Source organism: Bufo bufo, chromosome 5, assembly GCF_905171765.1.
Source record: "Bufo bufo chromosome 5, aBufBuf1.1, whole genome shotgun sequence".
Classification (NCBI taxonomy): domain Eukaryota; kingdom Metazoa; phylum Chordata; class Amphibia; order Anura; family Bufonidae; genus Bufo; species Bufo bufo.
In genome coordinates this window covers 10294858-10308208 of record NC_053393.1, presented here as the reverse complement: position 1 = coordinate 10308208, position 13351 = coordinate 10294858, and the positions used below count along the sequence as shown (strand labels likewise).

Sequence of the window (13351 nt, the reverse complement as noted above, 5' to 3'; positions counted from 1 at the left end):
GCTAAAGATGAATGGGCAAAAATAACTGTGGAGACATGAAAAAAGCTAGTCTGCAATTGCTGTAATAGCCAATAAAGGCTTTTCTATTGATTATTAAGAAGGGTATGAATAATTTTGGACTGGACACTTTTTGCTCAAATGTAAATAAAAGCTGAGAAATGCTTTCCCCCCACAATAATGTACATCGTCTTATTATCTTTTGGGAGACACCTATGTCATTTCCCGTCAAAAAATTACTTGCTGGTTGAATAAAAGTAACTTTAAGTCAAAATTTGCCAGGGGTATGAATAATTATTGGCAGCACTGTATGTACATAGTTTATTGGTTGTTTTATATTTCCTAAAAAATATATAGTGAAATTAATTAAAAGAAATAATCCATGGGACATAATCTTCACTTGATCCTCTGTGCCTATGAGCCTGATATATCTCTCTCAGCTTTCTGAGCTCCCGGGAAGAAAACAAACCTAGTGGGAAGTAAGGCAAAAGGACGTCACAGCAGGACAAGTAGAACTACAGGTAACAGCACTCTGCTAGTCAATTGCACAAAGATATAAGCAAACACTGAAAGAATAAATGCTTGGTGGTCATACTTACTGCAAAAGCAGCTAGAAGCTCTTTGCGAATATAATTGATCAAAATTATTTCGGGCCCATCTACCGGTCGTCAAGGTCGCTTCTAATCAGATGGGTCCTACTCTAACATGCCTCTCCTGGGCTTACAGCCTACAATGTGGGCAAAGTAGTACCAAGCTGTATCCTACGCATGCCTCTCCCAGGCTGTGAGCCTGCAGTATGGGCTGGGCAGAATACAGCTGTACAAGCTATCTGATTAAAAGCACATGGTAAATGGACTGGTGGTGCACGGTTCAATCTCACCACCAGGGGGAGCCACTCCCCTAGTTTATTTTTTCCGTCACAGCAGGACAGTGATGGCAGATTCCACAGAAGGGAGAGGCTTTCTTCTAGAGAGAGATATGCATCTAGCTATGCAGCTGAAACATGGGATAATATGTCTGAGGAAGACCTGCCCCTTCACAGTTATGATTCTACAATGAAACACAGCTATTATGCAAACTTTTGAAAACTCAGGTACGCTTAAGGTTAAATAGATCTGAGTGTTGTTTTCTCATATATTTGGTTATATCCTTGATGGGTCCTCTGGATACCATAGAGGAAGAGTGCAACAAGGACCAGTGCAGGAGAGGTGTCACCACGGGTTGCTGCTGTCTGGAAAGGATAATAAACATAAAGAAAGGATCATGGCACACGGATATGAATTGCCATAGTATTTTATTCCATCCAATTGTGTCATCCACCATTTGTGGGGATTGTGAATCCATAGAAAGGTGACCCAGCATTTCAGCTAATGTGAAGTACAGACTCTCCCTGCTCCATTCCAGTACATAGAATATCAATCTGCTGAGAAGGTAGCAACATCATGGTCTTGTTGCAAATCCACCTTTATTGGGCAGACTAGATGGGCCAAATGGTTCTTATCTGCCGACACATTCTGTGTTTCTATGTTTAACCTCCTAGCTTGTACTTGTATTACGAGTAGCATTAGCGGGGGGAAAAAAATGTATCAAGTCGTGCTTTTCCTATTTTCTACTAGGCATTTTAGGTGTGCCTGGATTCACATTGTGCACAGATCGCATGGTAGAATTAAAGGGCTGCTTTTTAGCCATTATATAATATAACAATACAAATGAGATCAACAGCTGCAGAGTTTTTACTGTGTTGCACAAATGTAACCCCTTCCCGATTGATCCACCTAAATCAGTGTTCACTGATCATCCGAAAATGCCGGCAGCGGAGGTGAGAGGAGGGAGAAGGTCTCCAGTACCAGGATTTGGCTCTCCAGTGTCCCGATAAAGGAAAGCTGGGTCCCGATCCTCACCCCCCTCCACCCTGTAAACAAAGATGGTGGCGGTGACTGAATTCACATGCAAAGTGAATATGCCAGCAGCTCTGGCAGGAGAGAGTAAAGGTAGAGATGCCCTGATTTTGCAGCAGTTATGTCCCCAAACCCAGAACTGACCCAGCCTATGACTGGCTAAATATACACAAAAATAACACATCCTAGATCTGAGTTAATTAAATATTCTTCTGAAATACTTTGTTCTTTACATAGTTGAATGTGCTGACAACAAAATCACACAAAAATAAAAAAATGGAAATCAAATTTTTCAACCCATGGAGGTCTGGATTTGGAGTCACACTCAAATTAAAGTGGAAAAACACACTACAGGCTGATCCAACTTTGATGTAATGTCCTTAAAACAAGTCAAAATGAGGCTCAGTAGTGTGTGTGGCCTCCACGTGCCTGTATGACCACCCTACAACGCCTGTGCATGCTCCTGATGAGGTGGCGGACGGTCTCCTGAGGGATCTCCTGCCAGACCTGGACTAAAGCATCTGCCAACTCCTAGACAGTCTGTGGTGCAACGTGACGTTGGTGGATAGAGCGAGACATGATGTCCCAGATGTGCTCAATTGGATTCAGGTCTGGGGAACGGGCGGGCCAGTCCATAGCATCAATGCCTTCGTCTTGTAGGAACTGCTGACACACTCCAGCCACATGAGGTCTAGCATTGTCTTGCATTAGGAGGAACCCAGGGCCAACCGCACCAGCATATGGTCTCACAAGGGGTCGGAGGATCTCATCTCGGTACCTAATGGCAGTCAGGCTACCTCTGGCGAGCACATGGAGGGCTGTGCGGCCCTCCAAAGAAATGCCACCCCACACCATTACTGACCCAATGCCAAACCGGTCATGCTGGAGGATGTTGCAGGCAGCAGAACGTTCTCCATGGCGTCTCCAGACTCTGTCACGTCTGTCACATGTGCTCAGTGTGAACCTGCTTTCTTCTGTGAAGAGCACAGGGCGCCAGTGGCGAATTTGCCAATCTTGGTGTTCTCTGGCAAATGCCAAACGTCCTGCACGGTGTTGGGCTGTAAGCACAACCCCCACCTGTGGACGTCGGGCCCTCATATCGCCCTCGTGGAGTCTGTTTCTGACCGTTTGAGCAGACACATGCACATTTGTGGCCTGCTGGAGGTAATTTTGCAGGGCTCTGGCAGTGCTCCTCCTGTTCCTCCTTGCACAAAGGCGGAGGTAGCGGTCCTGCTGCTGGGTTGTTGCCCTCCTATGGCCTCCTCCACGTCTCCTGATATGCTGGCCTGTCTCCTGGTAGCGCCTCCATGCTCTGGACACTACGCTGACAGACATAGCAAACCTTCTTGCCACAGCTCACATTGATGTGCCATCCTGGATAAGCTGCACTACCTGAGCCACTTGTGTGGGTTGTAGACTCCGTCTCATGCTACCACTAAAGTGAAAGCACCGCCAGCATTCAAAAGTGATCAAAACATCAGCCAGGAAGCATAGGAACTGAGAAGTGGTCTGTGGTCACCACCTGCCGGACCACTCCTTTATTGGGGGTGTCTTGCTAATTGCCTATAATTTCCACCTGTTGTCTATCCCATTTGCACAACAGCATGTGAAATTGATTGTCACTCAGTGTTGCTTCCTAAGTGGACCGTTTGATTTCACAGAAGTGTGATTGACTTGGAGTTACATTGTGTTGTTTAAGTGTTCCCTTTATTTTTTTGAGCAGTGTATGTAGATGCCTTATTTCCTTTGTTAGGGATTCATTCTTAAAATTATATACCCCAGATAAAAATGTGTCTGTTGATGAATAATTTTTTTGTTTTAAAGGCCGCCTTTTCTTCCGTCAGTTTATTCCCTCCAAGCTTGCCAGATAGGGGGTAAAATTATATAAGATGTGCGAGAGCACAATAAGGCTGCAAGGCTACACCAGCGGTCTGTCTGTATTTGAAGGCAGAGACTACCCCCAGGTTGCCCCGAAATTATTGTGAGATCAGGAAAAATTGTGTGGGATCTATTGGTGCCATTCCTACACAAAGGGTACCACGTTTACACCGATAATTTTTACACCAGTATCCCCCTTTTTAAAGTCCTCCATGCTACAAAAACAGGGGCTTGTGGGACAGTCCCTAAAATAGAGTGGGATACCCACAACAGCTGGTGTCCAAGCGTTTGGAGAGAGGAACATCCTTCGCTCTTGCAAGTGTCCAGCTGCTTACAGTGAAGTGGAAGGATGTCTACATGCAGACATCACAGTGGCAGTTAAAGAGAGGGGGGCTACTGCTGACTAGTGTTGATCACGAATATTCGAATTTCGAATTTTTATCGCGAATATAGGTACTTCGAAAATTTGCGAATATTTCAAATATAGTGATATATATTCGTAATTTCGAATATTCAATTTTTTTATTTTATTTATTTTTTCATATAATTTTTTTTTTTTTTAATCATACACATGATCCCTCCCTGCTTCTAGCTTGTGGGCCAATAAGAAGGCTGCAATATACTTGACTTTAGGAGTAGTGTTGTTTGCGAATTTTGCTCTATATTCTTTTTTTTTCGAATATTCGCTATATTGCTATATATTCTTGTTTTAGCAATATAGCGAATATTTAAAAAAAAACGAATATAGTGCAATTTAGCTAATATAGTGCTATAATTTTTTTTTTATAGTTGTAATTTTTTTCCAATCTGAACTGCAGATGAGAAAAAAATTACAACTATTAGACAAAGAAGATTATAGCACTATATTAGCTAAATTGCTCTATATTCGTTTTTTTCGAATATTCGCTATATTGCTATATATTCTTGTTTTAGAATATTACGAATATTCGAAAAAACAAAGTTATAGCAATATAGCGAATATTCAAAAAAAACGAATATAGAGCAAATTAGCTAATATAGTGCTATAATATTCTTTGTCTAAAAGTTGAAAAATTTGCAATAAAAATTCGAAAATTCTAAAATTTTAATACGAAAATTTGCATATTACACGATCATTACCTTGCCGATTTTGAGTAAAAAAATTCGTAGAATATAACGAATATTCTAAATTGCGAATATTCGACGAATATTCGACTAAATATTCGCGAAATATCGCGAATTCGAATATGACCCCTGCCTCTCATCACTACTGCTGACAAATTCAAACCAGTCTGTGTGACAGACTATAATAAATGTATGGGAGGTGTAGACCTCTAGGACCAGGTGCTTCAACCCTACCTGGTGAAATGGAATAACAGGGCCTATCCCATTCAGATTGCAACCTATGATGGCTTTGTTTTATTTAAAAAGCCCCAAGGAATGCTCTGCTTCCTCGACTTCCCGGAGAAAGTGGTTGATAGTCTCCTGTTTGAGTCCCCCTGGACAAGCCTTTGAATCTCAGGACGTTCGAAGGCTTTCAGAACGCTACTTCCATCACTCCATCCCTGCCACTGCCACCCATAAATATCCTTAGAAACTATGCCGGATAAGTAGCAAACATAGAAGGAGGAGTGATACCCAATTTTACTGCCCCAGTTGCCCATCACAACCAGACCTCTGCAATTACCCCTGTTTTGAAATGTAACATATGGTTGCTAATTATTAATTTTATTAAATACCAAAAAGGGTGGGGGGGGGGTCTTTTCAGGAAGACAGTTTACAGTATTTTCATTTCCTGTTTTGTTTGTGGGCTTTCCAGGGAGGGAGGGAGGGATAATTTGGGGATGGGTTGTGGAGCTATTTTTTTTTTTCAGACATTAGGACAAATTTGAGCTTTCCTGATTTGTTTTCCTAATTTTCAAATTTCATTTTTTTATGACTATGTCCTGCCACACAAAGCTGTTACTGTAATTCCATTCACATTACTGTATCATGATATTGCCTTTTTAGAAATCTGCCTCCCTTATAAGTGCACAGCTTATAATCACACTTAAACAGTGTATACATCCCAAGCGGGGAAATGTACCCTTTCTTGGGGTAGACAAAGTCTGTTGTCGCTTTTCAATTTGACTGCTGCCCACATCAGCCCGTACCACCATGTCGCGAATATTCTTATTGCGTTTATAACAAATTAAAGGAGGACTCTTAAATTTCTCCTTTAATTTGTTATAAACGCAATAAGAATATTCGCGACATGGTGGTACGGGCTGACGTGGGCAGCAGTCAAATTGAAAAGCGACAACAGACTTTGTCTACCCCAAGAAAGGGTACATTTCCCTGCTTGGGATGTATACACTGTTCAAGTGTGATTAGAGGGGAATTTTTTTCACACCCCCATACGGGAAAGCAGTTTCCCGTTAAGGGGTTCTTCACATGTAACAGTAATTTTATAGTGTATCTATTGAAATGTCCGTGTGGACTCCTATATATAGGAGAGACTTCTATGCGGGTGAAGGATCGCTTTTCTAAACACAAGTCTACAATACGCAAAAATAATTTACTTTTACCAATTCCCTACCACTTTAATCGCTGCAACCACAATATTGCACAATTGCGTTTTCAGATCATTGAATATGTGCCGCAACCACGCAGAGGGTGTGACAGGATTAAAATGTTAAAAAAGCGTGAAGCGTATTGGATTCATACACTGCAGACACTTGAACCCAAGGGATTGAATCGGGAGTATGATCTCAATAGCTTCCTGTAATCTCCAATTCTATTGCTCATATATTGTCTTTTTCTTTATCTTTTCAGAAAACGTGATGAACCCCCAACCGCATCATCTGACTTTGGTTCAATTTTTGGAGAGTTCCACACATGATAAAGTAATGTTGTCTTGATTGATGCTGCTGCAGTTGGGCTGTTCTCTCACGTGTTTCTGTTTCTTTTTGTTAATTGATTACTATGGTGACCTGATGTCACTTCCGCCGTGGCGGTCTATTTAAATTGTGTTCGTGGTACTGTGTATATGCCATATCTGTTTGAGAAAGGCTCGGATTGTGAGCCGAAACGCGTGTCACAGAATTGTACTTTACATGTGACGAATAAAGCCTAAGTTCGCAAGAAGATAACAGTGAGTGCCGGTCTTTTCTTCTAATACAACACTATTACAAGTCTGCAATGAGGCCTGAAACAATGCCGTGTGTCAAGACTAGAGATGAGCGAATTTCTCAAAAATTTGATTCGGTCAGTTCTCCGAATTTTCAAAAAAGATTCAGTTCGATCTGACTTTATTTGTGGCGAATCGCGTTAAAAACAGCTATTTCCTGGCTGCAGAGAGCATTTATACACTGCGTGCAGAATTATTGGGCAAATGAGTATTTTGACCACATCATCCTCTTTATGCATGTTGTCTTTCTCCAAGCTGTATAGGCTCGAAAGCCTACTACCAATTAAGCATATTAGGTGATGTGCATCTCTGTAATGAGAAGGGGTGTGGTCTAATGACATCAACACCCTATATTAGGTGTGCATAATTATTAGGCAACTTCCTTTCCTTTGGCAAAATGGGTCAAAAGAAGGACTTGACAGGCTCAGAAAAGTCAAAAATAGTGAGATATCTTGCAGAGGGATGCAGCACTCTTAAAATTGCAAAGCTTCTGAAGCGTTATCATCGAACAATCAAGCGTTTCATTCAAAATAGTCAACAGGGTCGCAAGAAGCTTGTGGAAAAACCAAGGCGCGAAATAACTGCCCATGAACTGAGAAAAGTCAAGCGTGCAGCTGCCAAGATGCCACTTGCCACCAGTTTGGCCATATTTCAGAGCTGCAACATCACTGGAGTGCCCAAAAGCACAAGGTGTGCAATACTCAGAGACATGGCCAAGGTAAGAAAGGCTGAAAGACGACCACCACTGAACAAGACACACAAGCTGAAACGTCAAGACTGGGCCAAGAAATATCTCAAGACTGATTTTTCTAAGGTTTTATGGACTGATGAAATGAGAGTGAGTCTTGATGGGCCAGATGGATGGGCCCGTGGCTGGATTGGTAAAGGGCAGAGAGCTCCAGTCCAACTCAGACGCCAGCAAGGTGGAGGTGGAGTACTGGTTTGGGCTGGTATCATCAAAGATGAGCTTGTGGGGCCTTTTCGGGTTGAGGATGGAGTCAAGCTCAACTCCCAGTCCTACTGCCAGTTTCTGGAAGACACCTTCTTCAAGCAGTGGTACAGGAAGAAGTCTGCATCCTTCAAGAAAAACATGATTTTCATGCAGGACAATGCTACATCACACGCGTCCAAGTACTCCACAGCGTGGCTGGCAAGAAAGGGTATAAAAGAAGAAAATCTAATGACATGGCCTCCTTGTTCACCTGATCTGAACCCCATTGAGAACCTGTGGTCCATCATCAAATGTGAGATTTACAAGGAGGGAAAACAGTACACCTCTCTGAACAGTGTCTGGGAGGCTGTGGTTGCTGCTGCACGCAATGTTGATGGTGAACAGATCAAAACACTGACAGAATCCATGGATGGCAGGCTTTTGAGTGTCCTTGCAAAGAAAGGTGGCTATATTGGTCACTGATTTGTTTTTGTTTTGTTTTTGAATGTCAGAAATGTATATTTGTGAATGTTGAGATGTTATATTGGTTTCACTGGTAAAAATAAATAATTGAAATGGGTATATATTTGTTTTTTGTTGCCTAATAATTATGCACAGTAATAGTCACCTGCACACACAGATATCCCCCTAAAATAGCTAAAACTAAAAACAAACTAAAAACTACTTCCAAAAATATTCAGCTTTGATATTAATGAGTTTTTTGGGTTCATTGAGAACATGGTTGTTGTTCAATAATAAAATTAATCCTCAAAAATACAACTTGCCTAATAATTCTGCACTCCCTGTAGTGGTGTAGAACACTGTGCCTGTATAGTGGTGTAGAACAATGTGCCTGTATAGTGGTGTAGAACACTGTGCCTGTATAGTGGTGTAGAACACTGTGCCTGTATAGTGGTGTAGAACACTGTGCCTGTATAGTGGTGTAGAACACTGTGCCTGTATAGTGGTGTAGAACACTGTGCCTGTATAGGGGTGTAGAACACTGTGCCTGTATAGCGGTGTAGAACACTGTGCCTGTATAGCGGTGTAGAACACTGTGCCTGTATAGTGGTGTAGAACACTGTGCCTGTATAGGGGTGTATAGAACACTGTGCCTGTATAGTGGTGTAGAACACTGTGCCTGTATAGTGATGTAGAACACTGTGCCTGTATAGTGGTGTATAGAACACTGTGCCTGTATAGCGGTGTAGAACACTGTGCCTGTATAGGGGTGTAGAACACTGTGCCTGTATAGCGGTGTAGAATACTGTGCCTTTATAGCGGTGTAGAACACTGTGCCTGTATAGCGGTGTAGAACACTGTGCCTTACAGTAATACGCATAGGGAGTCTTCTGTGGTAGAGAAACAATACTGTGTGTCCATATAACATGATGCAGATGACAGGCGTCGCTCTTAGAATCACTGCAAACTTTACTTATTTGGGCAGTCACAGGGCCAGAACTGAACAAATAAGTCAAGTATTAACTCAGCCTTACAGGTCTATATTAGCGCCAGTTATAAAAACCGTGCAGAGGCCCAAGATCCTACTGTAACGTGAAAGAGCGCACTCCATTTACACCGTCATCAGCTGATTCCACATAGATGTCTACAGAACCTATTCTATTAAACGCGTATACTGTACAAGTAGAGCCCCCCTGACAGAGTCAGCAGTAAGTTTGTCTTGACGTCACTGATTATTTTGCCCTTCCTCTGATCCGTCAGAACAATAACACCCAAAAGAACGGATCCTGTCTGTGGAGCATCCGCTTTAACTCGGTCAGCATTTGGTCAAAAATCCATCAGTATTGCTAATGCCAAAAAACCAGGAGTGGATCCAAAACAGAGATGACAAGTGAATGGAATATTTGCATGTCTTCTGTGTTTTGTACTCCTGCTTTTGGCTACCAAATCATAAGCCAATTCTGATGGAACCATACAGGCCTTACAGCTGATACACAGACAGGATCTGTTGTGCATCTCATTTTCCTTCCTTCTGACAGATCAGAAGGGTCAAATAAATGATGATGTCAACCAGGCCAAAAAGGCAAAATAGTGGCCCAGTCATGGAATGGGGAGGGTGGGAACAGCATGAGGAGACCACAGAGTGGACCAATGACTCCCTCCCAAAAAAATAAAGAAATAAAAATATCACAATTCGGATACTTTTTCCTCTTACTACACTCCAAACAAAGAAATATAACAATCACAATTCACCGCAGAACGGCTAATGCGATGTATGTATATTTCCTTATAATATAGCAAGTACATTTTTTTATTTTTTCTCTCTATTAATATATCCCCCCAAAAAAAAGTTAACAATGTAAAATCAATGCAGGGTGGCTAAAAGGACATACATATCTTTCCTATTAATATACCCTGTAAATGGCAATCAAAAGCAAGATTTGCTGGAATTACTGATGTCTCATATAGTGCAAACAACCTAAAAGCAGCAGTATAACTGCAATTTGGATCCCCAATTAGTGAAGCAAGGTGCAATAGAATCGCTCCTATTACCCAGGCTGTACACTCTCCTATTGGTCCCTGCTCTCTCCCTATAGTGTAGATGATTCCTCCCTATCCTTTCCCTTCACCTTGACTAATCTTTCCCTGAACTTGTAAATAGTTTTTTTAGCACAATGAAGTCTTTCCTATCACTGTCCTTGCGTCTGTTGACGTCTCTCCCTGCACTAAGTACACTGGAAAATGGCTGATTTAAAGATGGCTGAGGCTATATAGGTCTGTGCAGCAGCCATTTTAGGAAAAAATCCAATTCGTTACCAAGAAGCGTGAGGAAATTTTAATTTGGTGTGAATCGAATTTTTCCTGAAATTCGGATCGAATTCCACTTCGTCAACTTCGCTCATTTCTAGTTATGTGCTCTGTACGCAAAAAAATATTGAAAATTATCTTTATCTTTTTTGTTTATTTTTTATTTTATTTTTTTCCACCTGCTTAGCATTAATATCTTACACCCCTAGATGAATACGTTAAGGGTGAATGGGTATAGCAGTCCTGCCGACTCTGACCTTGCGACCATCGTTTCCCAGACCTCGCGGAGTCCCCCAAAGTTCAGTCTATCACCTAGCCCTGCTGAGACCACTCTTACAGAGCCTCCAGCAGAACTCACTGACTGACAGTCTGGGCTGGGCTCTTATCCCAGACTGATTGTGGCACCTGGTGCTGCCTCAGTCCTGATGACTGATGGGAAAGACATGGAAACTCCTGCCATAAATCGCCCCTAGCAGCTATGAGACCTGTCACTGCCTCACAATACCTAAATTGTATATGTCAAATTTTACCACCTAAGTTAAGTACTCAGAATCACTTGGATGTGCAAAAGCCTTTACTTATTTATTCTCTGCTAAAACAACACAGGCTTTGTCATTTTAGGGGTTGTATCATCTGAGACAATAGGGGCATAGAGCTAGTCCCAGCGGTGGGACGCGCACCTATCAGAAAATGGGGACATATATGCCTCCATTGTCTCATATGAGAATATTTCATTAAGGCTCAATCAGACTTCATCACTAAGTGGTTAATTCTTTTATATTATGGACCATATCGAGAACAGTTCTATGTCCTGTGCACCGGGCCTGTGCTCTCCCTTGCAGACAAGATGTAGCTATATCATATAGGCTGCTGGGCTGAGTAGAAGAATGTGCAGACCAACATTCATTCTTGAGCCTGTCCTTGGCCTGTGCACTCTCCTAGTATGCTGGTGCAATTGTGTCACTGCATCATACAAATACTGTGTGGGAGCAGTAAGGGGGCAGCACTACCGTATTGGGGGCATTCAGGGGGCTTAACTACTGTGTGGGCGCACTAAGTGAGTAGAACTAATGTAAGAGGGGCATAACTATTGTGTGGGGGCACTAAGGGGGCATAATTACTGAGTGAGTGTGGGAATTGTGTGGTGAGGGTGTGCGGTCATACCTAGCCAAGGCAAGGGCATGTAGCAAGGAAGATGCTGGAGGCATTCAAACATTTGCAATACGGCCCTGCACTTTCTAGTTATGCCACTGATTTCACTGGGCCAGGTCAATCCGCTTGCTCTACACAAACAATAAGGCTGCTCATTGAACAGTTGCTAACTGTACCGAATTTGCAGGGACTGCCCCTGATTTTCAATCTGTCCCGGGCTGGAAATGGATAGAACTAATGAAGACCCCACCTGTAAGTGGGCAGGGTTTTGGATGCCCCAATTTTACCAGCCTGAACGTTGGTAAGAATGTGATTGACCTTGTGTTTTAAATCTGTACAGTTGTTTGCAGTGAATAATCTTTTTTCTTATTATGTTGGGACATTTTGGGGCATTAGAGATACAAGATAAAAAACACAACAAAATCTACAACATTTACAATACAACAGTCATCCAGGAACCAATTACTATTGTATGTTGTATCTGCAATACCCAACATACACTGCCTCATGTCTCCTTGTTGACACTTACCTTTAGATAGATCTTGGGGTCTCTAAAGTCCATGTACTGGGGAGTCCCTAGCAGAGGAACTGGAGTAGGTCCGGGAGGCAGTGACTTGTATCTGTTCAGTCTGGACCATGATAGAAGAATATAGACAGTGAGGAAGAGGACGATAGAAAGAGCGAGGATGGTGGTCAGCTCCATGGCTCCTGTGATTAGAAACAGAGAATGGGATTAGTAATTCCATCTTTGTGCTCAGAGATCTCTGAAGTCAAATATCTCACTACAGTATTCCCACAGGGAATTGTGTTGGATTGTATCTGTGGAATTGTTTCTGTCTGGGTGACACAATATTTGCTGGTCATCGATAGAAAATATAGAAATTATAGGAAATTAATGTCACGGATGTAGTAGGGGAGAACACCAAAAGACAACAAGAAGGAAGGGAAAAGACACTAGGCCTCACCGCTAGGGAAGGAAAAGGGTCACCACCTATAAAACCCTGCTCCTGGCCCTAACTCCTATCCGTATGGGCACCTCTCGATGGTAGAGATGCCCATACACAGGAACTTAGAAAACCCTGGTGGCCCTTGGATGCCCTAATGTAAATGACAGGGCAGAAACTACCTGCTCCTTCCCTGGTGAAGGAACCAGCGTCTCGCTGAGGCCTAGTAAACAACAAAGGTGGGGGGGAATACAAAATACAACAAACGGAACACTTAACTTCTGAGGCTGATGGATGATGGATGAACAGGACTTCAACTAGAACCACACTCCAGCTCTTCCAAAAACCAAATGAAGCTATCCAGAGCAAGGAGTGATGGGTAGAGTCAGACTAAACAGGGGGAGATAAAGGTCACATGATCCACACCTGAACAAGAGGTGTGGACATACAAGCAACACACAGACAATGTGAAACCAAAACCAAAAGAGGCTGTCAGATCACTAATGTGCAGATAATCTTTCAGACCTTCTAAAACCTGTCACCGGTGTGACAATTAATGAGTCTGTATGACAAGGAGGAAAATGAGTATGAATGAAACATTTACATTATTGTGGCAAAGAGTCAAGACAAATCA

At 42.4% G+C, this 13351-nt stretch overlaps 1 protein-coding gene across 1 annotated transcript in view; it reads right to left on the bottom strand.

Annotated features, from left to right (window-relative positions):
• The window catches only part of LOC121002848 (cytochrome P450 2C23-like), a 327503-nt gene extending 315025 nt beyond the window's left edge, over positions 1-12478 (bottom strand). Inside the window, exon 1 of the mRNA XM_040434458.1 lies at positions 12303-12478. Within this exon, the coding sequence (XP_040290392.1) occupies positions 12303-12476 (174 nt within the window). The 5' untranslated portion in view covers positions 12477-12478. The remainder of the gene's footprint in view (positions 1-12302) is intronic.
• Between the last annotated feature and the right edge of the window lie 873 nt (positions 12479-13351).